The 25811-nt window shown below is 43.5% G+C and overlaps 1 protein-coding gene across 6 annotated transcripts in view; it reads left to right on the forward strand.

The window, feature by feature from the left end:
• The window catches only part of RGL1 (ral guanine nucleotide dissociation stimulator like 1), a 154259-nt gene that overhangs the window by 99524 nt on the left and 28924 nt on the right, over positions 1-25811 (forward strand). For all 6 annotated transcript variants that reach the window (XM_067535099.1, XM_067535098.1, XM_067535097.1 and 3 more), the window contains 5 exons: positions 5094-5278; positions 8605-8729; positions 9665-9880; positions 19559-19662; positions 24876-24960. In XM_067535099.1, the coding sequence (XP_067391200.1) occupies positions 5094-5278; positions 8605-8729; positions 9665-9880; positions 19559-19662; positions 24876-24960 (715 nt within the window). The remainder of the gene's footprint in view (positions 1-5093; positions 5279-8604; positions 8730-9664; positions 9881-19558; positions 19663-24875; positions 24961-25811) is intronic.

Raw genomic sequence — 25811 nt, forward strand, 5'->3', positions numbered from 1 at the left:
AGAGCCTGTGTAGTGCTGAGATCATGTGCCTCTGGTTCACTGCTGGGGTTGTGACACTGGGAGTGGTTGTTAAGTAGCGCATTATGCACTCCTGCTAACAGTGCTTAGAATCTAGCCATCAACTTGAAGGACTCAGAGTAAAGTTCATAGAAGTAGTGAATCAGGCTTCTGTACTGCAGATAAGAAGTGTTTAGTTTAAATTTAGAGGTCCATTTGCAATAAAAGGGTACACGTTTAATGTTAATAGGTTGCTATAAAGCCACTGATTTGGTCATATTTACTCAGTGTCCTGATACTTGCATAGATTCTTCCAATACATCCTTTAGGCATCTTGTTGAGTAATCTGATTTGGAGAGATACAAGAGAATGTTGTCTGTAAACAGTATAATGTTATATTCTCACCTGTACCTAGAAATGCCTCATATCTTTAACCAGTGGAATTACTACTGCCAGGGTATCAATAGGCAGAGCAAACAGAATCTAATAATGATAATAATGGAAATGTTTCACATATGTTACACGGTAAAGAAAATGAATCACATTTGAATCTATTCATCTACACTGATGCTCTTGAGGGGAAATAGAAAAGCTAAGAGCTTCAGTAAACCCTGTCCAAAGTTATATTTCTCAAAGATACTAAAACGAAAGCTATAGAGTCAGAAAAATGGCCGCCTGATCGTGATATCAGATATTTAGTAGGCATTGTTAGTTAGCTTTACAGTATTTATTTTAATTATTTGATTTGACTTTGCAGCATAGTGAAACCACATTAAGGGCACTTTTTTTTTTTTTTTTTTTTTTTTTTTTTTTTTTAAAGATTTCTTGTCTCAACCAGACTAACTTAGGTTCAGGAAACATACAAACTTGCTTTTGTAGTGCAAAGAATCAGTGAGCTTCAAACCTACTGGAAGTCCCCAAATAGCTCTCTTCTCCCATATTCCCAAGCATTACTGCTGCACCAGCATGACAAAGGATTGTGGTTTGAATCCCAAATGAACTGGAGCACAGTAGAATTCCTTTGAATCCACATTCAGGACGATAGAAACAGAGACGACTTTACTTTTCCTTCTAAAATTGGTTTCAATTTGCCAGTTTGGAGAGGACTGACATCCCCTCTCTATCAGTCAAGCGACAGGTAGCAAAAGTGAATCAAAATACTTCTAAACACTTGGTGCCTTTGTTCACTCAGTTATTGCAAAACCCAGTTGAATCTGATTTAGCTAGAGCTATAAAAGGAACTTGGAATCTGATGCAGGAAATGAATCGGGCATCAAGTTAATGTCTAACCCTTCCCTCTCCTGCTGCACAGGAGGCTTCCACAAAGCCTTTCAGTAATAATGACCATGTGACATTCCTTGAGGTTCAGCTCTAATAAAAAAGTACTACAGTGTTCTATGTTAATTATCCAAAACACTGGAACCTGCAATACCAATACTGCAGTATTTTGGGCTATTGTTATAGAATAGTCATGGGGATGTGTGTGTTGTTTTTAATAAACTACTGAGCCAGACCCCTTTGTCTCTTTAGATCTTTGTGACAGAGAATTTGCCTTTTGTTACCTGTTGAGTTTATTATTTCAACTGGAAAAGACCTTGTGCAGTTACAATGCTGTATATATAATAATAATAATTAATAATACTGCCTAAACACTGGACTTTAGGGAAACAGACGTTGAAGAAATGTGAGACAATTAAAAGAAAATTGGCTGGAATTCTTTCATGCCTGGGAAATCCATAGTGGGAAGCATTAAAAATTCATTTGAGGAAGCTACGATCAACATTTATTCCAGTAAAAACAATGAAGCTTAAAACCCCCAACAGAAACCAGTGTGGTTAAGTGAGGAGAAGCAAAGAGACAAATGGAGGGCATTATGAGGACTGGAGGAATGGAAGAGTTTTGGAAAACAAGCAGAATCAAGTAAAAGGAATCGCTAGAGAAGGAAATAGAAACTGAGAGTCATCTCAGTTAACATGAAGAAGAATCATCAGAGCTGTTCAAGTAGTCACTTCACACGTGTCTTTTAGGAAGAAGAAGGTGAGGCTCTTCCACCAAACATTGATCCTACCCAAGTAAATGTCTTGCAAGGGCAAGAGAAGAGGAGCAAGACATTCTATAGATAGCTACTTCATTGCTGATAAAAGGGCTTGATGTACTTAAAGGTACAAATACCATGCGAAGGAAATCTGTGAACCTTTGGCTGACATTTGTACAATGTTTTCCCTGGCTTCAGGAAATGGTTCTGAGGATTTGAAAGTAGCAAACAGCATGATTCCCATGTTACTTTAGAAAACGTAAAACTGAGACAGTATGGTTGGGTTAACTTCATTTGTGAGGGAAATCTCAAAAATCATGTCAAAAGAGAGTGGTGGGACTGGCCCTTGCAAAGCACAGTTCAACTGGTGATATGTAGCATGGATTTAGGAAAGGGGAGGTCATAGGAACAAACAGTTGGCCAGCTGATTCAATAAGAAACTAGTCAGCCATTTTATATAATCCCTTTCACAGATATATTTGGTGCTGCTCAAAGCTGAAAATATAGCTTATGTTAATCAAATTTCTCATCCTGGGCACTCTAGTGCTGGACTTGGCAGAATTCTTAACCCCAGCCTAGGCACCAAGATCCCCTGTACTTATTCTTTAATACCAGTTGGAGTAAGAAAAATGCTAAGTGGCTGCCTTGGCAGAAAGAGGTCCTCAAAATTCCCATCTGGACCTAAGGATTCCTTTGCTTACTTCAGCATCAGCACTCTCTCCCCCAAGGCCCCATGTCATAGCTACCCTTCCAGGTAAGGAGGATTGGACATACCTCATCTTGTAACCTGTCAGTGCTGCTCCAGAATCAATTGATGGAATTGCTATTAAGAGATACAAGGGACTCTCTTCCGCTAGTTTTTCCATGTTTTTCCCTGTCCTACTAGCTCTGCTTGCCGCTGGGAATAAAAGAATCTTTGTGGCTGCCTGCTGCAGTATCTTCATAGCGTGTCACAGCATTGGAATATTGCATTGCATTATGTGAGGTGACAAAAATGGTTTCCTGTGGACCCATTTTGAAAGGTGACAAAAATACAGCTCTCCACCCACCCAACAATGGGCTGGGTGAGGATTTTAAAAGTTTAGGGTCAGGGTTCATACCCTTGAAAGCATTACTGAATAGAGCCCACATTGTATGGTTCTCAAGACAACAATTTAAAATCAAATGTTCTGTTGCAGCCCACAAAATATTCAGTACAGTATACAATGTGGGGACAGACAAAGATTTATGGCTTGCAATCCCGCCATGAAGAATGGATTCTATGATGTTGCTTTCCTGTCTGAGATCTTGGAAGTCTCACATTCCTATGTTTCTTGGCCTATCAAGTACAGGGAGTTTCTTCCCAGGGACATCAAACATAAAGCTGCTACAAGATTTGGGCACTTGTCCAGACTTTTTTCTGAATGCTTCCCTCCCTAACATACTGATTAAATAATCAGCCCATAGGAGGTCAGTGGGATACAGCCGCTGTCTGCACTGTACTTTTTTTTTTTTTTCTTTTCTTTCCCCCTCTTGACTGAAATTATTTTGCTGGCAAAATCGGTGTCTGTAACTGCTGTGAACTTTTCAACTCCACTCTGAAAGATTGGGTTTGTGTTAAACTCTGTTTATTTTTCAGTGTATAAAAGTGCCCGTCATCAAAGCCTCTGGAAACTGCACTAAATATAAAAATGTGTTGAACAGTATTAGCACTAAAAAAACACCTCAGAGCTATAAATAAGCTCTCACTTCCAAATCATGCCCCAAAGGGCAGAAGCCTGAAAGGTCAATTTATCCTGGACCCTGAAATTCAACAGACTAGTTTGTTGTAAAACTGGGTTAAGCGATTGGTACCTCCAAAACGGCAAGACATCTCTTTAAAATACAGTATGGACATAAACACAGGAACAGCTGCATTTGAAATAAAAGTAACTTTTAAACTAACCTCTGACTGAGGAATGAGTGAGCTTGTTCAATGAAAAACATTAATAGTGAAATGGAAAAGCCCAGGCTGTTCAGAAGAATAAAACCTAATAAAACAAAGGGCTTAGATCTTGAAGTCCTTACTCAGCCTTTAATCATAGGGATTGTTGACTGAATAAGGACTGAGTAAAGATGGCAGGATTTAGCCCCAAGTGAATCTTCTGAGTTGTACAGTCTGTGTTTTGAGTTTGTAAAGAAGTCCAAAACTAAGAGAGTTTTGCGTGTTTTCATCCTTGGTTGTTAATATCTTGTGCAGCTCTGTTCTTGTAATTATAGAGTTGCCCCTGCTAGCCGATCTAACCAAGTAATATTACTGTCAGCTTTCAAAGCACTCTTTCTGACCAGAAAAGCAGGTTGCTTGCCATATTATAGAAGGGAATGGAAGAAACATTAGTTTAAAATAGGAAAATGTTTGTAAAATAGCAAGTCAGCATAGGTTTAAAAACTTATTGGCTATATAGAGAAAGACAATGGAGCATGGTTTGAACATAGAACAGTATGTGATAGACAAACCTCAAAAGCTTTAGCATTTGGATTTATTTTACCTGCTTGGCTAAAGCTTATTCAAACAACCTGCATTTCTTGTGTCTGCAAAACTGAAAGAAAAACAGACGCAAACACAGAAGTACAAAGGTGCAAGAAAATAGTTAATAGCAAGAAAAAATCAATTTGGTTTGTGTATTGGGTGAAGGTTGTGTGTGTTTGGAGCAGTGCTGTTTCTATTATTATCTGAACCAAATTTTAACCTATGTCTAGAGGTACCCTGTTTGATAGACATACTGGAATAGGTAGGAGGTTTTGGTGCTGCTAAATATAGTGGATCTGATTTGCCACTGTCTTGAATCTTTGCGGAGTGATGGAGCATCTACTTACAATACTGTAAATGAAGAATAACTCGATTGTAGTCAATGGTAAAATCTGTCTAAATGAGATTAGAATAAAACCTCATGTGCAAAAATGCCACCAAATCAGAACTCCCTGTTCTCTTACAGCAGTGGTAATATATTACACAAGTATAAATGACAAGTGTTTTTTTGTTTGTTTTTTTTAAATATTCTGCATCTAATCAATCAATCTTTTCCAATGTATTTCTTTTCAGTGCAATAGCCTCAATCTTGAGAGCCTGGCTTGACCAATGCTCTGAAGATTTCAGAGAGCCACCCAATTACCCCTGCTTGCAGAAATTGCTGGATTACCTTAAACGGATCATGCCAGGCTCTGACACAGAGAGAAGAGCACAAAAACTCTTGGAGCAGTTTCAGAAGCAAGAAGTGAAAAATGAGAGTAAGTTACATTATTGCACTGCTATTATTGCCTAATCTCCCATACTACCTGAAGAACTGAATTTTCAGGGTAAATTTTACTGGGTGTATGATTTTGATCTCACTTACAGTGATGCAGATCAACAGTGACTCCATTGAAGTCAATGAGGTTACAATGGGTGTAGAATCGAGCGCTCTGGACTTTTGCTAAGCTGTTTGCTTGTTGAATCCCACAGAGATTGTAGCTACTATAGGGGATGAAATACAAGCATGCAGTGTGGAATCATATGTCTAGTAGTTCTAATTGAAATACTGGAGTTCCTGAATTTCAAATAACTCTGCCAGTGCACAGAAGTTGCTGCAGTAGCCACATATTTAATTGTTGTTGCATTCTTTTGTCTTCAGAGTAAAATCACAGCTGCTCTCTCATTAGTTTTCTCATTCATTCATTCATTCATTCATTCATTCATTCAATAAATAAATAAAAATCCCATCACATGTTACTGTGATGTGACCAAATGCAGCTTTAGTCACAAGTCTTTTTGTCATAAAGCTTCTCTTCCCAGTTACCACCATGTCAAAGGAAATGCCTGTGGCTGTTTTTTCCTATTTGAGTGGCTCAGGGCTGCTGACATCCAAGGACAGAGGAAAAATTTACTTTACCAGGTCAAAGATCAGCTGAAACAATAGTGAGCTGTAGTAACACAAAATTGCTACGTACAGTGTCAAACCTGACACATAGTCCGTACCCCAGTCAGGAAGTTTCCTGTGACATAATTAGTATAGCTAGAAAGTTACTGGAATTTGTGCAGAGTGAGAACCAGATTCAATATCCAGTTTTGATAGATGAGTGAAAGAAAATGAAACATGAAATAAGAGGGAAGAAGGCAAACAACAAAAAAGTAGCATTTCATCTCATAAACATGTTCCAGAAATGATGAATTATTGAATAATCAGACACAGTGACAAATAAATTCATGCATTTAAATTGCATAAAATCCAAATGTTTTCTTCATTAGAAACATGCAAGTCTACAGTGTTGCTAATATGTGTCTAATGATGTTCTTTCCTGGATTTGGTTCCAGCAGGCCAAACAATGAAAGTCCAAAGGCTCTATATTTAGATCCAACTGTTGTTCAAAAGGAACAGAAGTTCCCAGGCACTTAGCGCCTGCACTTATTTCCTGAAGTAAAAGGTTCCCACTTGAGTCATAGGCACTTCACTTGAGCGAGAATAAAATTACTTGAATGCTGAAAGGATACAGGAGGTTAATAAAATGAGAGAGAGAGACTGGAGTTAATTTGAAGGTCTGATGAGAGCAGTTCTATAGTGGTCACTTGTTTTATTCCATGTCCATTCTATGTCTGCTCACCTTATGGAAAACTGAAACAATGTTTTGTTTCAAAGTTCATAATGGATTGTCCAGAATCAGATTTGAATACATAATAATAATCATTGTTATAATTTAATGTTATAAATTGACATGGAACTTTAGAAGTATAGGCTCTGATCTGGCAATCTGATTCAGATGGGCAGACCCCTGTTGGACTCTGCACGGGTCCATCCTTTGTGGATTAGACTGCAAGAGCGTAGCCATAGAGAGTCCATGTTCTCTGCCCCAAAGAGCTTGAAACTTAAAAATACAAGATCAGGTAAGCACAGCACAGCCGTTCAAGAGCAGGAGTATATGGAGATTACTAGTGATGTCAAGACAAGTGTAGCGGGTTTAGAGCAGTGGGTGTTAAAGAAATATTTGAAGGAGGAGAGTGGTTTTTGCAGATGCGGACTGGGAGACTGCTTCTGGTGCAGGAGACAGAGTGACAAAAGGTGTGAAGATAAGAGTGGGAAAAGGAGATAAAGGGAGCTGTAAAGGAAAAGACTTGGGCGGAGCAGGAAAGTGTGTAAGGGAAATCAGCAGAAATGGAGATAGGATTGTTTAAGATCTTCTGTGTGTCACGGCGTTGAATTTGATGATCTAGGATGCAGAAAGGCAGTAGAAGGATTCCAGCAGTGTGGTTGGAGAGAGAGATGATTTTCATAAGCTGTTGTAATGGAAATCCATTTCCATGTGCTTACTTTTATAAAATATCTGAAGATAATTAAGGCTGCAGCAGACATTTCCACAAACTACTTTAGCTCTGTCAATAAACTGGTGTATCTGGATTCCTGTCTCTGCCTTCCAATATTTGATTTGATACAGTAGAGTCTTGCCCTAATGACTGGGAGACCCAATGTGAATTACTAGAGTTTGCAAAGTAGTGAGCAAAGAGAAAGCAAACATTTGGAAAAATAAGGAAGGTTCATCATATAATGTCCTTTGTTATTTTTGACAATTGTTTAGTTGTAATTTGATATGAAATACTTCATGAGATACTCTGAAATGTGTTGTGTATTTTGTAAAAATAATCAAGTCTTCATAATCAAGACCTCATTACAACAGCTTTGCTGGTAAATCTTTGTTGAGAGGTGGGAGAGTTCACCAATTTTTTATTCTTTTGAAATGGATCTCTTCCTGCAGTGAAATCCATGGAAGGGGGACTTAGGGAGAATGAAATATCTGCATGGATCCTTTAGTTGAGATCCTCCCTGATCCTTGAGTGGTGTGGGGAGTTTTCCATGATGGAATAAACCAGGGCTTTGCTCTCAAACCTAGAGAGTCCTCTAGGATCTTTGTGCATCTTGAGGGATCCACAGAATGTCAGAGGCATCTGCATGGAGTCCCTGTGTCTCTGCACCAGTTCTATAACCCCACTCCCAAGTAATGCTCCCCCAGTGGAGTCTTTAGAGGAATATATTGCCATGGAGACTTAGCATAAACCCTTTTGTGTATAAACTTTGCATAGCAGGAAGAAGAACCATAGTGGGATACCCTCTCTTCTCCACAGCTTGATTCACACTGGGACCTCTATAGGGTCCCAAGAAAGAGAGGATCCTGCCAAGGAAATGTTTAACACCCCACCCTTCTATGCAGGAGAGACTAAATCTGAATGCAAAGGGTCCCCTATGCATTGAATGTGGGATTCACATCTGGCCTTTGATATTTTGATTTTTCAGTTTATAAAGTATACTGACTATCAAAGGATGGATTAATGACGTTTTGCTATAGGAGGGAGAAATTTTTATACCTGTAAGTCTTGTCTGTGTAACTTGTAAATTCTTCACAGCAAGGACTGTTTCCCACTGTGTGTCTCACAACAATGTCTAGCATGATGGAGCCTTGACATCAGTTAGGGTGTCTAGCCTCTACTTTAAAACAAATAAATAAACAGAAATAATAAACAGTGGCTTTAATGCACTGTTTAGCATGTGTATTTTACCGAGTCATTTTGTATTTTCCATGTTGGACAGATGGGTTCCACAGCACTCTCACTTTCAGCCTTGACGAGGAAGAGGAAATGGAGACTGGTGGGCCAGAAGAGTTCTCTTTTTTCCCAGAAGACCTTGTGGCAGAGCAATTAACATACATGGATGCAGTAAGTACTGCATACCTTTAGGGGAAAAAGCTACTGGGGAAAACGCCAGGGTACTTAGTGTTGTGTATTTTAATCTTTCTTTTAAATCATGTTTACCAATACAAGTGTAGTGTTCCAAAAAGCTGCTAACCATTTATCAGGGCAGCAGCACAAAAGTCTTTTAGGTTACCTGATCCTACTTCAGCCAGTTGGATTGTTTCATTCAGCCAAGAGATTTAAAAAATGTGTGTGTCTGAATATATATTACTACTTCATGGCCTTTATGCAAAGATCAAAGATAGCAGAGTATCTGTTTAATATCTGGTACCTGAGAGGTCCTCTGTTGTGATCTATATCACACCCTTACATAGACATCTATAATTATGATCATACTAGTCTGTTCTTGTGGATAGTATTGGTAACTTTTGATATGCAGTTATATATGGATGGATGGATATACATATTCATACTGGATATGTGATATGTGTGTACACTGCAGCCCCCTAACTTTTTGTCGGCCACAGCGGAAAACATTTAACTAACACACAAACAGTGAGCCTAAGAAAATACAGCTAACCCATCAGCAGTATGAGGGGGAAAAACCCAGCTGAGCACTACAGTGGTACAGCACCTGCTGGAAGAAGGCGTCGAGGGCGACTGCCTGGCTTGCCCTCCCTGAGAACCAGACCTGTGTGTGCACTTGTGTGCATCCTTTCATTGGCTCAAACCAGCTACATGCTCTAAGTACTTTTTAGCTGACCATGATAAATTTCCTTTTTGTCCTCAAGTATATATGGAGCAGAGCAGAGTAAATTTTCATATCTGAGAAAATGAGCATTTATCTGTTAATACAGTATCAGTTTTAGATCCAGCATACTGTAAAAATATGTATTTCTACATATTAACACTTGGAATCTGAGAGTCCTGTTGATTTACAAATCTCTTTCTTGTTCTAGAAGCTCTTTAAGAAAGTGGTGCCCCACCACTGCTTGGGATGCATCTGGTCTCGCAGGGATAAGAAAGAAAACAAACACTTGGCACCCACAATCAGAGCCACCATCTCTCAGTTCAACGCAGTTACTAAATGTGTCGTCAGCACCATCCTGAAGGGCAAGGAACTCAAAACGCAGCAGAGAGCCAAGATCATTGAGAAGTGGATTCATATTGCACATGTAAAGCATTCGTTCTGTCCTGTTTCGGTTAATGTTTGTTAAGAGATGGGTTCGTGTGCTTTGTCCACAAGTTGTTTTTGACACTGACTCCTTTGGTGGCCTCGGGCAAGGTCCTGCTCTTCCCCATCTTTAAAATGGGGGTGTTAATAATGCCTCATCCCAGTGCTTTGAGTGTTAATGAGTGAATGATGCATGTGCTTTGAAGATAGGAAGTGCTGTGTCAGTGCTATTATTATGATGAAAGAGGCTTGCAAAGTCAAACAAGTCATCTTCTCTAGGAAAGAAAAATTACTAATGTTCTTGAAGGAAATGGAATTCTGTTGATGTCATCTTAAAGTTAGACACATTAGGCCACATTTTCCAAGGAAAGTGTAACAAAAATGTAATAAGGGCATTCATTGGCCCACAAAATCCCACATAGATTGGACAGAGGTGATGTGGGCAGGGCAAGCAGAGGACACATCCCCTTCCCCCCTCGACTTGTTGTTTGGCTTGTACTGAGCATGCTCACATGGACTGAGCATGCTCAGTAACACTGCTGAAGCCAGCTTCCCTCACTCTGCCCCCACACTATCGGCAAGCATAGGTGGTCTCTGACTGGGTAGTTGCATCTACATGGGCGCCGGGTGAACCACCCGTTAGGGGAGGCTAACCCATGGCCCCTCCCTTTCTGCCTGAGGTCATGCCACTCCCTCCCCCGCCTCCTCACCACTGCCCAGACCCGGCACTGCCCCCTCCTGCAGCTGGAGGAGCCCCATTCCAGAGCTGGGTCACCTGAGTCTTGACAGGGTGGCCCCAGCACCCCCAGCTGCCTGTGGCCCCAGCCGTCCCGAATCCTGGCTGTACAGCCCCAGTGCCAGGTGGCTCCAGCCACCCCAAATCCCAGCCAGCAGCCCCAGACGAGTGGCTCAAGCCGTGCCCTCCCCAGAACACCAGTCACCCCTGAGCACCGGATGGATGGCCCCAGCGGTCCTGGAGCACTGGCCACTAGGGCACCATGGCACCGAGCAAAGTCCCCATCAAGCAGCCCCAGCACCCAGTGGCTCCAGCCACCCCAAATCCCCACCAGATGGCCCCAACCACCCTGGAGCACCAGTCGGGCAGTCCAAGTGCCCGGTGGCCCAGACTAATTGCTGGCTCGCCCGTCCCCCTCCAGCCCCATCGTATTCAGGGGAGGCTGAGCAAGGGCGGGAAGGGAACACTGCAGCACCTGGCAATGCAGCGGGGGGGAGGGGAGCACGCTTGGCTGTTTAGGGAGGCTAAGCTTTCCCCAGCCTATAATACCTGACACCCATGTGCATCTGCAAGTACCTATTTGCTCACTCAGGTATGTGTTTTGCTTACACACTGTTAAATGTTAATGAGTGCAGAGGATGCGTGCTCTTTTTTATGTGTCCCCCTGTTGCGTCCTTATTTGAAAATTTAGCCCATTGGTTGTTTTGAGAGGGGAGTTCTCCGGTATCCCTTAAATTTTCTGCCCTTTTACTCGTCTTCATCCCCTTTATTAAAGGCCTCTACAGTGCTGATGACCTGCCCTATAATTTGGGGCTTGCAGAATCTAGATGGAGCTCCCTCTAGAGCAGTGGTTCTCAAGGTATTTACCATTGTGGGCCAAATATGCAGCTCTCTATGTTATGTGGGCAGCATCCACACAATATATATACTACCTGTATGGCTCTGATGCTGTCACAGTGGCTGTAGCTGTGTGTTGATTGGGCCACAAGTTGAGAATCACTGCTCTAGACCTTTGATTTGCCAGAGGGGTCAATGGAGAGTGATCTCCCTTCAAAGGACTGAGTGCAATGATTCTGCAGCATGCTTTCTAAGTCCTTGACACCATGGGGTGGGTTGGTAGGGGTGAGAGACTAAGCTCCATCCCAAGCATGGGCCTTTCCATGTGGTAGCTCTCTGTGTTGTTAATAGACCAGTGGACCCCAAAGCCTAAATTTATTAATACCTAATTTATTAAATATCCAGAAATGATTGCATCCCTCTTGCTCCCTCATGATTTCCAACTAAACTGTGTGAGATGGTTCAGGGATAAGCTTAACTGTTTGCAGGTATTTGAATCAGACATCAGATGATTTTAAGAACAGCCTCTGAAGTGCTACAGAATATTTTAACATAAGAACGGCCATATGGGATCAGACCAATGGTCCATCTAGCGCAGTATCCTGTCTCTGACAGTGATCAGTCCTGGAACTTCAGTGGGAGTGTCCAAAACGTGACAGCTGGAGTGATCCACACCTGTCTTCCCCTCCCAACTTCTGGCACAGTGGTGTACTGAGGGAAGGAGGCCCCCGGGCGCCAGCCCGGCCCTTCACAATGTGCAGAGGGTGAGGGGCACAGGAGGCTCTGAGCGGCACAGACCCTTCTGCAGCCCTCGCCCTCCGTGAAGGGTTGGTGCAGAGTGGACTTACCTGCCGCTCCAGCCCCACGCCAGCTCAGATGGGGCGGCTCATCCCCCTGCTGGGGGGCTGGGCAAACCCTTCACGATGCACAGGGGGGGGGGGGGAGGGTCGCAGGAGTGGAAGTAGGAGCAGCCACCTCTCAGCCTCCTGCACCCCTCGCCATCCGCCTGTCATGAAGGGCCGACCCGGCACCCGCCTTTAGGCTGGGCGGTGAGGCCGCCCCCTTCCGAGCTGTCGCTGGGCTGGAGCGGCAGGTTAGTGTGTGTGGGGGGGAGGTACGACAGGCGGAGGGCACAGGAGGCTGAGGGATGGCTTCTTCCACTCCCCGCCACACGTCATGAAGGGCCATCCCAGCCCCCCTACTCCCCCATGCTGGGGGGTGAGGCTGCCTCCCATCTGAGTCGAAGCCAGGCTGTGGGGCTGCTGGAGCGACGGGTAAGTGGGGGGGAGGGGGCACGCAGGAGTCTCTGAGGGGCCCCCTCTCCCTAGGCCGGGGGACTGAGGCCACCCCTGTCCGAGCCAGCATGGGGCTGCAGTGGGAGAGGCAGGCGCCATGCGCCAGGTAAGTGTAGGGAGTGGGAGGCAACAGAGCCAAGCCTGCATTTGAGCTCCTCCCCGCCCCCAGTGCGTCACACCCCCCTGCAGGTACAGACTCCCCCTCCCCTGGGCAGCTGGGGGGTAGGTGCCAGGACCCCTCCTGCCCTATCCGAGGGGCATGTGATGCAGGAGAGCAGGGTTGGGGGGCAAATATTGGCTTGGCACCTGGGCAGTGGAGACCCTCCGTACGCCACTGTTCTGGCAGTCTGAGATTTAGGGCTGCCCGGAACATGGGGTTGGATCCCTGGCCATTTTGGTTAATAGCCATTGATGGACCTAACCTCCATGAATTTATCTAGTTTTTTTTTTCAACCCAGTTAGACTTTTGGCCATCACAACAGCCCGTGGCAATGAGTTCCATAGGTTAACTGTATCTTATGAGGAAAAAGTACTTCCTCTTGTTTGTAAACCTGCTGTCTATTCATGTCATCAGGTAACCCCTTGTTTTTGTATTGTGTGAAAGGATAAATAACACTTCTCTATTCACTTTTTCTTCACCATTCATGATTTTATAGACATCTATCATATCCCCCCTTAGTCATCGCTTTTCTAATCTGAACAGCCCTAATCTTTTCAGTCTTTCTTTGTATGAAAGCCATTGCATACCCTTGATCATCTGTGCTGCCCTTCTCTGAACATCTTCTTGTTTCTTTTTGAGATGGGGCAAACAGAACTGGACACAGTATTCAAGGGGTGGGCAAAGAAATATGAGTAAAACAGTAGCCCTTTGCTTTAATCTCAGTTTGTGTTTCTCCTGTTCCAAATGGAAAACGGGGCATTTGAGCAAATGGAAACTATTTTGAAGGAATCAAATGCAAGTGAGATTCTATGTATCTGCTACCAGAAATATGAACCCACTTAGAAGTAATTCATCTTCACTGGGTAATTGTAATTTCTTTCCTTCCCCATCTCTAAATCCCATAAAACTAGAATTTAAAACATGTGAACACCAAACCTGATATTTTCTTTCTTAAAACACAAACTTATTTCAAAGTAAAGTAAATGATAAGATTTAGGTAAATGACCACAGATGCAAAATTGATAATAGTAATATGATAGTGAAAGTATTTTGGGGAGGGGAAGCAGAAAAATTAAGTTATAGCTCAGAGTGGTGGTAATTTGAATAACCATTGACACAACAACATATTTGCTCAATGAATCATTTTCTGTTTCCGTTCAGCATGCTCACTAGTTTGTAGTTACAGATTTACTCAAAAGAACAGAAGAAATGTTTGAGAAGGCCATCTGGCTCAAGATGTCTGCCCTTTCTTTGGTTCATCTTAATCCTATTTCCCTGCTTTTTCTCCATTCACCAGGTGTCTCTTGAACTCCTTTTTACTCTTTGCTTCAGTTGTTTTTCCTAGTAACTGAGTCCATATGTTTCTCATTTTTTTGCATGCTATTACTTTCTCTGAGTTCCTTAGGCAATCCTAGTTTCCTAATTTTTTAATTTGTATCTTCTGTTTGTTGAATGCTTCATGAACTGTGCTCATGAGGGCTGGGTTTCTGGCACTGAGATAGTTTTTGTTTTAATGTTTCAGTGTTCTTTTAAAAAAATAACAGCCTAACACACATTAAAGAATCATGTGGATTCTTGCAAAGAGATACAAAATAAGCAACACTTAAAAAATCAGAACAAATATTGAGTTTTCCAATCTTGTTAATATGTTTTTTGTGTTTCTAGAACCAAAATTGTTAGCATTGGCACCTAGATATGTGGGACTGGATGGCTCAGGGAATTCTGCCACTGGCCTGCTGGGTGACCCTGGGCACATTGGTTCAATGTTCTGGGCCTCAGTTTCCCCATCTGTAAAATGGGATTAATGATCCCTCCTTTGTAAGCACTTTGAGATTAACTGATGAAAAGTGCTCATAAGGACTAGTTATTATGAGAAGTAGAGTCTTTCACCTCTACATTGGTAGTTCAAATTCAGCCTAAATCAGCTGACTGACTTCTGTTATCAGCCGATGGTTGTTTGATGGCCAGTGTTAAATGGATTAGATGGTGTCAGTCTTGTTTTCTAGGACAAAGGTGTCTATCACAAAAACCATCATCGAAAGATATTAACTGACACCATTGTTTGGAAGTTAAGAGGCCAAGGATTTGAAGGGTGATGTCGTGGTGGGTGTCAGCTATAGGCCACCAGACCAAGAGGATGAGGTATTCAAGGCTTTCTTCAGACAACTAATGGAAGTTTCCAGATCACAGGCCCTGGTTCTCATGGGGGACTTCAATCACCCTGACATCTGCTGGGAGAACAATACAGCAGTGCACAGACAATCCAGGAAATTTTTGGAGCGTGTTTGAGACAACTTCCTGGTACAACCAACTTGGGGCTGTGCTCCTCTTGACCTGCTGCTCACAAATGGGGAAGAATTGATAGGGGAAGTAGAAGTGGATTGGCAACCTGGGCAGCAGTCACCATGAGATGGTAGAGTTCAGGATCCTGACAAAAAGAAGAAAGGAGAAAAGCAGAATATGGATCCTCAACTTCAGAAAAGCAGATTTTTGACTCCTTCAGGGAACTGATGGGCAGGATCCCCAGGGAGGCTAATATGAGGGGGAAAGGAGTCCAGGAGAGCTGGCTGTGTTTTAAAGAAACCTTATTGAGGGCGCAGGAACAAACCATCCCGACGTGCAGAAAAAATAGCAAATATGACAAGTGACCAACTTGGCTTAAGCATAAACACAAAAAAGAAGCTGGCAAGAAGTGGAAGCTTGGGCAGATAACTAGGGAGGAGTTTAAAAATATTGCTCAGGCATGCAGGGATGAAATCAGGAAGTCCAAAGCACAATTGGATTTGCAGATAGTAAGGGACTTGAAGGTTAACAAGAAGGGGTTCTACAGGTATTTTAGCAAGAAGAAGGAGGTCAGGGAAAGTGTGGGCCCCTTATTGAATGGGAGGCAGCCTCGTGACAGATGATGTGGAAAAAGCTGAAGAACACAATGCTTTTTTTGCCTCTGTCTTCACAGACAAGATCAGCTCCCAGACTACTACACTGGGCAGCACAGTTTGGGGAGGAGGTGAGCAGCCCTCAATGGTGAAAGAACAGGTTCAGGACTATTTAGAAAAGCTGGACATGCACAAATCCATGGGGCCGGACGCAATGCATCCGAGGGTGCTGAGGAAGTTGACTGATGTGATTGCAGAGCCATTGGCCATTATTTTTGAAAATTCATGGTGATTGGGGGAGGTCCTGGACGATTGGAAAAAGGCAAATATAGTGCCCATCTTTAAAAAAGGGAAGGAGGAGGATCTGGGAACTCCAGACCAGTCAGACTCACCTCAGTCTCTGGAAAAATCATGGAGCAGGTCCTCAAAGAATCCATTTTGAAGCACTTGGAAGAGAGGAAGATGATCAGGAACAGTCAGTATGGATTCACCGAGGGCAAGTCATGCCTGACCAAGCTGATTGCCTTCTGTGATGAGATGACTGGCTTTGTGGATGTGGGGAAAGCGGTGGACATGATATACCTTGATTTTAGTAAAGCTTTTGATACGGTCTCCCACAGTATCCTTGCCAGCAACTTAAAGAAGTATGGATTGGATGAATAGATTATAAAGTGGATAGAAAGCTGGCTGGATTGTCAGGCTCAACGGGTAGTGATCAATGGCTTGTTGTCTAGTTGCCAGCTGGTATCAAGTGGGGGTCAGTCCTGGGATTGGTTTTATTCAACATCTTCATTAATGATCTGGAGGATGGGGTGGATTGCACCCTCAGCAAGTTCACGGATGACACTAAGCTGGGGGGAGTGGTAGATATGCTGTAGGGTAAGGATAAGCTACAGAGTAACCTAGACAAATTGGAGGATTGGGCCAAAAGAAATCTGATGAGGTTCAACAAGGACAAGTGCAGAATCCTGCACTTAGGATGGAAGAATCCCATGCACAGCTACAGACGAGGGACCGACTGGCTAAGCAGCAGTTCTGCAGAAAAGGACCTCGGGGTTACAGTGGACAAGAAGCTAGATATGAGTCAGCAGTGTGCCCTGGTTGCCAAGAAGGCAAATGGCATATTGGGCTGCATTAGTAGGAGCATTGACAGCAGATTGAGGGAAGTGATTATTCCTCTCTATTCAGTACTGGTGAGGCCACATCTGGAGTACTGTGTCCAGTTTGGGTCCCCCACTACAGCAAAGATGTGGACAAATTGGAGAGAATCCTGCGGAGGGCAATGAAAATGATTAGGAGGCTGGGGCATATGATTAATGAGGAGAGGCTGAGGGAACTAGGCTTATTTAGTCTGTAGAAGAGATGAGTGAGGGGGGATTTGATAGCAGCCTTTAACTACCTGAAAGGGGCATTCCAAAGAGGATGGAGCTAGGCTGTTCTCAGTGGTGGCAGATGACTGAACAAGGCGCTATGGATTCAAGTTGCAGTGGGGAAGGTCTAGGTTGGATATTAGGAAAAACTTTTTCACTAGGAGCACTAGAATGGGTTACCTAGGGAGGTGGTGGAATCTACATTCTTAGAGGTTTTTAAGGCCCAATTTGACAAATCCCTGGCTGGGATGATTTAGTTGAGGTTGATCCTGCTTTGAGCAGGGGGTTGGACTACATGACTTCCTGAGGTCCCTTCTAACCCTAATCTTTTATGATTCTATGAGATTAAGCTACCTTCTCACTCATAGGCTTGGTCCTTCTAGGGCAGCGGAGACATTGGGCGAGTAGTGGGAGTGGAAAGGGAAGTCTGGATTGTCACTGTCCACCTTGTACCTGATCTTTAGACTTCAGCCTCCAGGACTGTCAGTCCAGCATCTTTCACCAGTACGAAATTTACAAACAAAATTAAATAGTCCAGTCCTTGTTGAACCCATGAAGAATGCATGTGCACACTCAGTCAAGTAATTGCAGATGCAGAATGGCTAGTTATGCATACAGTTACCTACTTCTAAATGGACTTGCTTATTTTGCATGCACAAACGAATGTTTTGCATATTCGGTATCTGTGTATGAGAATCTGCCTGTTAAAGTGGAGTTATTCGCTAAAATGTGACTCTGTAAATATGGCAATGTGGAGTTCCATGTTTGTCTGTCCATGACCTTCAGAGCCAACTTGATGTTTAAAAGTCAAAATCTGTTTTTTCTAACTATCGGCCCTTCAAACTCCACCTAAGAGCTGAAGTTACTGAGCAAGAGCAGCCAATTTTCTACATAAAATATTTTCTTTAAAAAGAAAAAAGAAAAAAATGAATCACTGATTGCCTGTTAAATTTCCTTTTTGGAATCAAGGTTATTTTGGGGTATTTCAGGTACAGGAAAGCTTCTGATTGTTTTATGTTTGTGTCACTTAAAAAGAGGCAAAGCAATTTTTAAAAAAACAACCTGAGGCAGAAAAATAACGTTGGCTAAAATTTAGCCTGTAGTGAATAAAATAAACATCTGAAAACATGAATATCTAGGGGGAGTCTTCATGTTTTTCTTAAATGCAGTGGAAGCTGTTAACTAATGATGGGCCTAGACTGAAATCTACTATCCCAACCTCTTTCACATTTGGGGAGTGGTGTGTTTCTGGTTCAGATTTCTGGATCCAAATCATCCCCTCTGGTTTGGGTTCTGAGCTGAGTCCAAACAAAGAAGGGGCCTTTTTTCTACTGTTGCCAAAGATCTTGTGAGAAAAGTTGTTTTGTGACATTTTGGCCCAACGTGGCAGAAATCTTGCAAGAATAGCTTTTGAGCTTTCGGCGTCATCAGATCTGACCCTGAATTTGAATAATCGTTTTGACCCAACTACAGTCTTTTGACACCAACCTTAGTACAAACCTAGCCAAATGTCAACACCATGTGCTCTTCTACTCTCTAATATTAATGTTATAAGGTAAATTTTTAAACAGTATCTAAAATTGTGCACAGATCATGCTCATAAACATGCGAGTAATTTTAGAGGCTGTATTTAAAAATGTGACTTTTAATGTTAATATTAGAGAATAGCAGAGCAGGTGTTGTTTGCACGTGGGTCCATGAGCTGCTGGGTTGTGGACACACTTTCATGAGTGCTTTGGAGAGTGGGTTAGTCATAGGATGCTTGTTCCTTTTCCACCTCCTCCTTGCTTCCATATAAGCTGCTGTTGTAGTTGCGACAAAAATGTTGTGTGATCACAAATGGGAGGGAGATGTCTATGAGCGAGTCTCTCTATTCAGATACACTCCACCCTATGGAGAAGTTGGAGAACTCTTACCTTAAACAACATACACACCTGAATATGTTAATCTTTTGTGTGTATTTTTAAATTGTCACTTCGTTTGTCAAGGTTTAACATTTTAAATTTCACTTGCAAATAGGCAGATCCCAACTTTCCTCTGGCAGGGGGCAAAGGTAATTATAAAGTGCTTTTTAGTAGCATACAGTTTGCTTTCTTTAGCTTGACTTCAGAGACCCACCTCCACAAGTATTTTTACTAGGAGAGTTGGAAGCTATAAAACTACACTACCACCACCAAAAATAAATATGAAAATGAAGAAAACAAGGTTTAAGTGCCAAAACCTATAAAGGTTTTGGTAGGTGGAGAGGAAGAGAAAGCCATATTTTGATGCCCTGTATTTGTACAGCTGCCTATTTAGCAGTAAGAATTCACAGCAGCTGTGATATTAGTACAACAGGAAATCACCAGCTTGCTTGTAATACTGATATTTAACTCTCCTTTATTTTTTAATCACTCCCTTTACAGGAATGTAGGATCCTGAAGAATTTTTCCTCCCTGAGGGCCATTGTTTCAGCACTGCAGTCCAACTCCATCTACCGATTAAAGAAGACCTGGGCATCTGTTCCAAAGTAACCCTCTCACTGTTCTTTTACCTCCTTTCCACTATAACTGGCCCACAACAAAAACAAAATACAATTATACTTAAGATATGCCTATAGCACAAACTTTTGCTGACGCAAATCATGTTAGCATAAGACTGCTGTAATTAGTATATCGTTTGTGTGCGTGCATACTCTGCTTCTTGTGTTGGTGATGTGTGTATTCACCAGGAATGCTTGTGTTGACACACAACATGGTGCACCATGGGTAGGTATCTCAGTGTGCCACCCACCACCTATCCAGTGCATTGTCTTTTGGGAAGTTTTGGCAGTGCATGATGGGACAGATACAAGTCACACAGGGGTAAATGGGAACAAGGGGTCAACTTTCTAGCATACACCTATCTCTGTTCCATAATGTCATCTATATCCCATCATTTTCATGCCTCTTTTAAAAAAATCCCAAAAACCTACACAACCCTCTTTGCCGTCTACCATCTCTGACAGAAGCATGGAACCTGTACACCTCTGCACAATTGTCATAAGCATTGCAAGCACAGGATGCACAATCCTCCGGTATTTGCAGAGCCATAAGAAAAAAAGAATCAGCATGGAACAAGAGAATTTCTTGGAAGACAGATTGGTGTGGGACATAGTGAAAACCAGTTCAAGGTGGTTGGTGGCATTCACAGAGCAGCTGCCACTGATTGAGGACTGTTTCTGGGCCCAAGAAATGAGCATTGATTGGTGGAATTGCATCGTAATTCAGGCTTGGGATGACAAGCAGTGACTGCATAATTTTTGGATATGCAAGGCAACATTCCTGGATCTGTGCACTAAGCTCACCCCAGCTCTCCAGCACAGGGACACCAAAATGAGAGTTGCACTGACAGTGGAGAATCCAGTGGCAATGGATTGGTACCGGTTAGTGGGCAATCGTTTTGGAGTTGGAAAATGCACTGTGGATGCTGTTGTGTGTGCAGGGCCATTACAACTGTGACTCTCAGCGATTTGCAGGGCGTAGTGGATGGATTTGCAACAGTGCGGTTCCCAGATTGCAGTGGAGCAATAGACAGCACGCAGGTCCCTATTACAGCACCAGATGACCTTGCCACAGAGTACATCAACAGAAAGGGCTACTTTTCCATGGTTATGCAAGTGTTGGTGGATCAGCGGGGATGATTCACTGACATCATTGTTGGTTGGTCAGTGAATGATGCTTGCATCTTTAAGAACACAGGACTGTTCAGAAAGCTAGAAGTAGGGATTTGGTTTCCTGACCTGTGGATTTCCATTGGCGATGATGAAATACTAATAGTGATCCTGGGTGACCCAACCTACCCCTTAATCCCCTGGCTCATGAAGCCGTACACTGGCCACCTCAACAGCACCAAGGAGATTCATCTACCAGCTCAGCAGGTGCAGAATGGCAGATGAACATGTTTTTGATAACTTGGAGGGATGATGGTGGTGTTTACTCACAAGATTGGATCTCAGTGAAAAAATACCATCTCAATGGTTATAGCTGCCTGCTGTGTCCTGCATAACATCTGTGAAGCAAAGGGGTGGAAGTTGCTACTGGGGCAGAGGTGGAGCAGTTGTCTGCTGAGTTTGAACAGCCAGACACAAGGGCTATTAGAAGAGCTCAATGTAGAGCTGTATTGCTCAAGAAGGCTTTGAAAGAGCACTTCAGTAGTGAGCCACGGAGATGTGTCATGGTGTACTGAGCTCTACCTAGCCTTGCAGTTTTGGTGCCTCTTCGGAATTGTGTGGTGCTTGGTATACATCTATGGCTATAATGCTGTCCATGCACCTATTCGTTTTGCAGTGCTTGCTGTCCATTTATGATCATTTGACTGTCATACCCTGTGAGTTGTCTCACACTGTATAGTAACAAGTGCGTGGGTGTTTTCTGAACTTCTAGGCACTCCGCAGTGTAGGTTGTATACTAATGAAGATTAATTATTTTCCACCTAATAGAATTTTACTGAGTAATAAAACCAGTGCAAAAAAATCCCCTATGCAATTTAAAAGCAAATACATTAAAACATAATGTATTAATGGAACAGAACTTAACAATGGGAAAGAACATTCATGTCCATTTCACCTGCACATACAGCACCCGTGGCTTTCACAGGTCAGTGTATGTGAAGCAGTGGTTGTTCTTAATGTTCTGTAGGGTGGAGTGGTAGGGGTAGGGATGTGCCCCTGATGCCATGTGGCATGTAGAAGGCAGTGCTGTAATGGAGTTCTCCATGAAGTGCAAAGGGAGGTGAGCCTGGGATTGTTGAAACTGTAGATACACAAGAATCTGCAGCATCTGTGCTTGCTGCTGGAGAAGCCCTGTTATTTCCTGGTGCATCTCCTCCTTTTCCTGCTCAGACATTCTCCTGTTTGCTATTTGCTTCCTGAGACTGTCTGCAGTGTTTGCCCTTCAGACCCTTTGCTCACAGTCTGATGTAGTGCTGGCTTGCAGGATCTCATTGAACCTGTCATCCTGAGTTCTGTTTTTTCAGAAACACGCAGCGGTGCCATTGTTAGGATCTCTCACAGTGAAAAAGGAGAGTTCAGATTCGGAACTTGCTCCCCTACAGTTTTAAACGCAACATGCTCGTTGACACTTCTGCTTTGTAGAGCTCGTGCACAGCACCACTCATGGCACCGGCCATGGTGCTATGGGCCACAGGGGTGGAGGAAAAGAGGAGGGAGTTGCTTGTTTGCATGAAACTGAGTATAGGCCGGGCAGTGTCACTGAATACCAGCACCATTTCTGACATGCAGTGGTGGTTTTACTGTCTCGCTCCTGAGGGTAACGAAGGCAGAGAGAGCACAGCTGCTGGGAGAGAGCTGAAGCTGCCCACGACCATATGCTGCTAGCCTGTGTGCTGCAGAGATGCCTGCCAAAGTTATCGCTGACTGGCATGGGAAAGCAGCCTACGCTGGAGGAAGAAATAAGGCAGCCATCCCTAGAAACCTTTGGGAAAGGATTGCAGAGTACATCCATGAAAATCCTCTCCGGAGGATGCAAGGGACATCCCTGTGTACAAAAACAAACTGCTCCACAGGGCTACCTTGCTTAACTCAACAGGGGAGTGAAAAACAGATAACTCTACCTCCCTTTGCTGTACCACTACATCTTCTAGTATGAGTAAATTAATGAAAAGATGATATCCGAGTCCTGTTAAGCTGGGGGTGCCATCAGTACATCATTGTAATAGGAAATACAGTGACACACTTACCTGAGGTTTCTTCCCCTGTATTGGGCTCACCTGTGCTTGACTGCCTGACTGATTGGACTGTGGTGGAATCTCAAACAGATCCTGGCTTTTGGCACAGCTGGGTCCCCTGCCTGCCTGCCCGCCCCCATCCTCCTCTTTCTCTTCTTCCTCCTCCTCCCTGGTTATGGCAGGGGCCTGTGCCCCTCGCTTCTCAGAGGTATCCACGGTGGTTTGTGGTGGTAGTGGAATCTCAGCCAAGTATAGCACGCAGCTCTTTGTAAAAGTGGCAGGTCTGTGGTTTGGCACCAGATCAACTGTTGGCCTCCTTTGCCTTCTGGTTTGCCTGCCGCACTTCCTTGGCTTTCATGCGGCGCTGCTGCTGGTCCCTGTCATACCTCTTCTCCTGCATCCCCCAGGCAATCTGCTCACGGATGTTCACATTTCTGTGGCTGGTCTGTAGCTGTGATTGCACAGCTTTTTCTCCCCACAGGTCCAGGAGATCCAATATCTCCCATCTACTCCAATCCAGAGTGCCTCTGGAGTGTGTAGCCAGCATGGTCGGCTGGGCAGCTGCACACAACAGGAGAGAGTTGCTAGGTGTTCCTGCTAAGTTGGGCAATCAGGAAAAGGCATTTCAAAAATTTGTGGGGCTTTAAATAGGAGGGGCCCTTTCCAGTCTTTATTACCTCTGGGCAGTGGAGTTCGTAGTTGTGACCAGAGTGGTCAGTGTGGGGCATTGTGGGATAGCTGCTGCGGGACTGTGAGGGTTCGCATATGTAATGCAGTGTCTGTATTCCTGCTGCGTCAACCTCCATACATTGAGCATGGCTCAATGCCACTTGGGGAGGTGGTATTACAGCCTCACTGGGAGCACTTACATCAGTGGGAGACAAATGTAAGTGTAGACACATGGACAACTAGGTCGACGCAAAGCAGCTTATATCAGCCTAACTTTGTTGTGAAAACCAGGCCTTGGTGCCAGTACTTCTCCTTAATATTCTGTCCCTTCATACATCCACTCACTTTCTCAGGTGGACCTCCTATTCTAGTAGGGTAGAAAGTGCTGCTCAGGGCCTAACAATTGTAGGGCGCAGCAAGGATCTCAAAAACATTGAAGGAGGAGGCTTAGGCTGTGTCTACACTTAAAACACTACAGTGGCACAGCTGCAGTAGCATTTCAATGTGGACACTCACTACAGCGACGGGAGGGGTTGTCCCATCACTCAAGAGGCAGCTGTTAGGTCGATGGATGAATTCTTCACATGGGTTTTTCATAGCCCTGAGAGATGTAGGTATGTTAATGTGAATTTCCAGTGTAGACCAGCCCTTAGCCACATTGGCATTGTGACTTTCATGTCCTTTCCTCTAGCAAGTGAAGTCTTACAGCACCTGTTTCTGTGAGCTGGGGGGGGGCAGGTAATTTTATTCTTCTCTATTATGGAACTGGAGGGAAGCTCCAAGTTCCCATGATTTGGGAACTGCTCTGGTACTGAGTTCTCTTTAGTCTAAATCACCAGGCTACAGTATACAAAACTGTATTAGATTATTCATTTCTCATGGGAGGTTATATTTTGCAGAACAGGCAGGCTTGCTACATGTTAACTGTCACTATGCGGAAAGGGCAAGCTCTGGTTAAGAAAGATAGTATTTCTCTCTTTCTCATCCCCTGCTTTTAAGAAGGGTAGATTTTCTTTTCTTTAAGGAAATAGGTACCAAGTTCAGACTAATTAAAAAATATCACCTTGCTGTGTAGTGAATTTCCATCCCCTCTGCTAAATGTCTCTATTGATCAGTTTGAAACGTTGCCTTCTGTATTAACTGATACCAAAATATTGGATAATAAAAATGGACCCAGTCATTCAAAGTACTGAGCCAGCTGCAATAGGCGTTGCACCTCAGGGGATGGGTCTCAGTGCTGATTGTTTGTTGTCCAGTCCTTCACCACTGTGGAAAACTAGATAATGATGTAGGCTTCATTTAGGATGCTTCGTAATCATTAATTGACGTAATTCCTCTTCTGCCTAGGGACAGGTTGCTTATGTTTGAAGAGCTGTCCGATATCTTCTCAGACCACGACAATTATCTGACAAGTAGAGAGCTGCTAATGAAGGTGAGAATGACTCTGAGAGCAAGAGTTATGATCTGTGTCAGTGCTGAACTCTGCCTTTTCCCTATCCAGTCACCAAAACCTACCCTGCTGTGCTCCTTTGTATGCAGCCTCAGAGCATGGTTCTGTGGCACGCAAGGAGTGTGCGTGTCTGCCTCCTGTGTGACCTTTTTGCGGCCTGCTGCTCGCTGGCACAGCAAAACTGCATTGGTTCCACTGGCACTGAGGCCATACACACCTGGGAGGCAGGGGTGGATGGCAGGATTTGTCTACAGGTGAACAGGTGCTGCGGAAGCTGTAGAGAGGTGTATCTGTTGTCCCACTGAGGAGTGCTGCTGAAAGGAGTTGCGAAATAGCACAGCTGCAAAGCATGCAGAGGTACTTCCCAAAAACACCACTCTTCTAGGCAGCCTTTCTCTCATAATTTCCTCTGGAAAGGTTCAATACAGATGAACATAAAGATTCTCAGCTGGTGTAAATTGCCATATCTCCTTTGACTGCAGTGAGAGTGATACCAGTTTAATCCAGTGGAGGATTTAATCCAAGAGATTTGTCCAAACTATCCGCCCCTTCTTGAAACTACAAAACAGGGCTGGGAATCTTGAAGGAGCAGGCTTCCTGCTGGGTGTGTGGCCAGAAGTACAACACATTAGTCTATGTTGCAGTAGTTTGGTAATTCTGCTGTCAGAACCAGGTGAACCCCAAAAGTTCAAAGGCCCCTGAAAATGAGAAATACTGGCAGAAAATCATGTTGTTATGACTCTTTTAGAAACTAAAGGAAGGTTCAGTTAGATTTCTCTAAGTTCTGTCTAATTCAGTCTGTTTTTATCCAGTCTATATCTAGTCTGTCTAGG

The sequence above is a fragment of the Emydura macquarii genome, unplaced genomic scaffold, assembly GCF_026122565.2.
Source record: "Emydura macquarii macquarii isolate MOO-44397 ecotype Brisbane River unplaced genomic scaffold, CSIRO-AGI_Emac_v2 contig_3477, whole genome shotgun sequence".
NCBI classification, from domain to species: domain Eukaryota; kingdom Metazoa; phylum Chordata; order Testudines; family Chelidae; genus Emydura; species Emydura macquarii.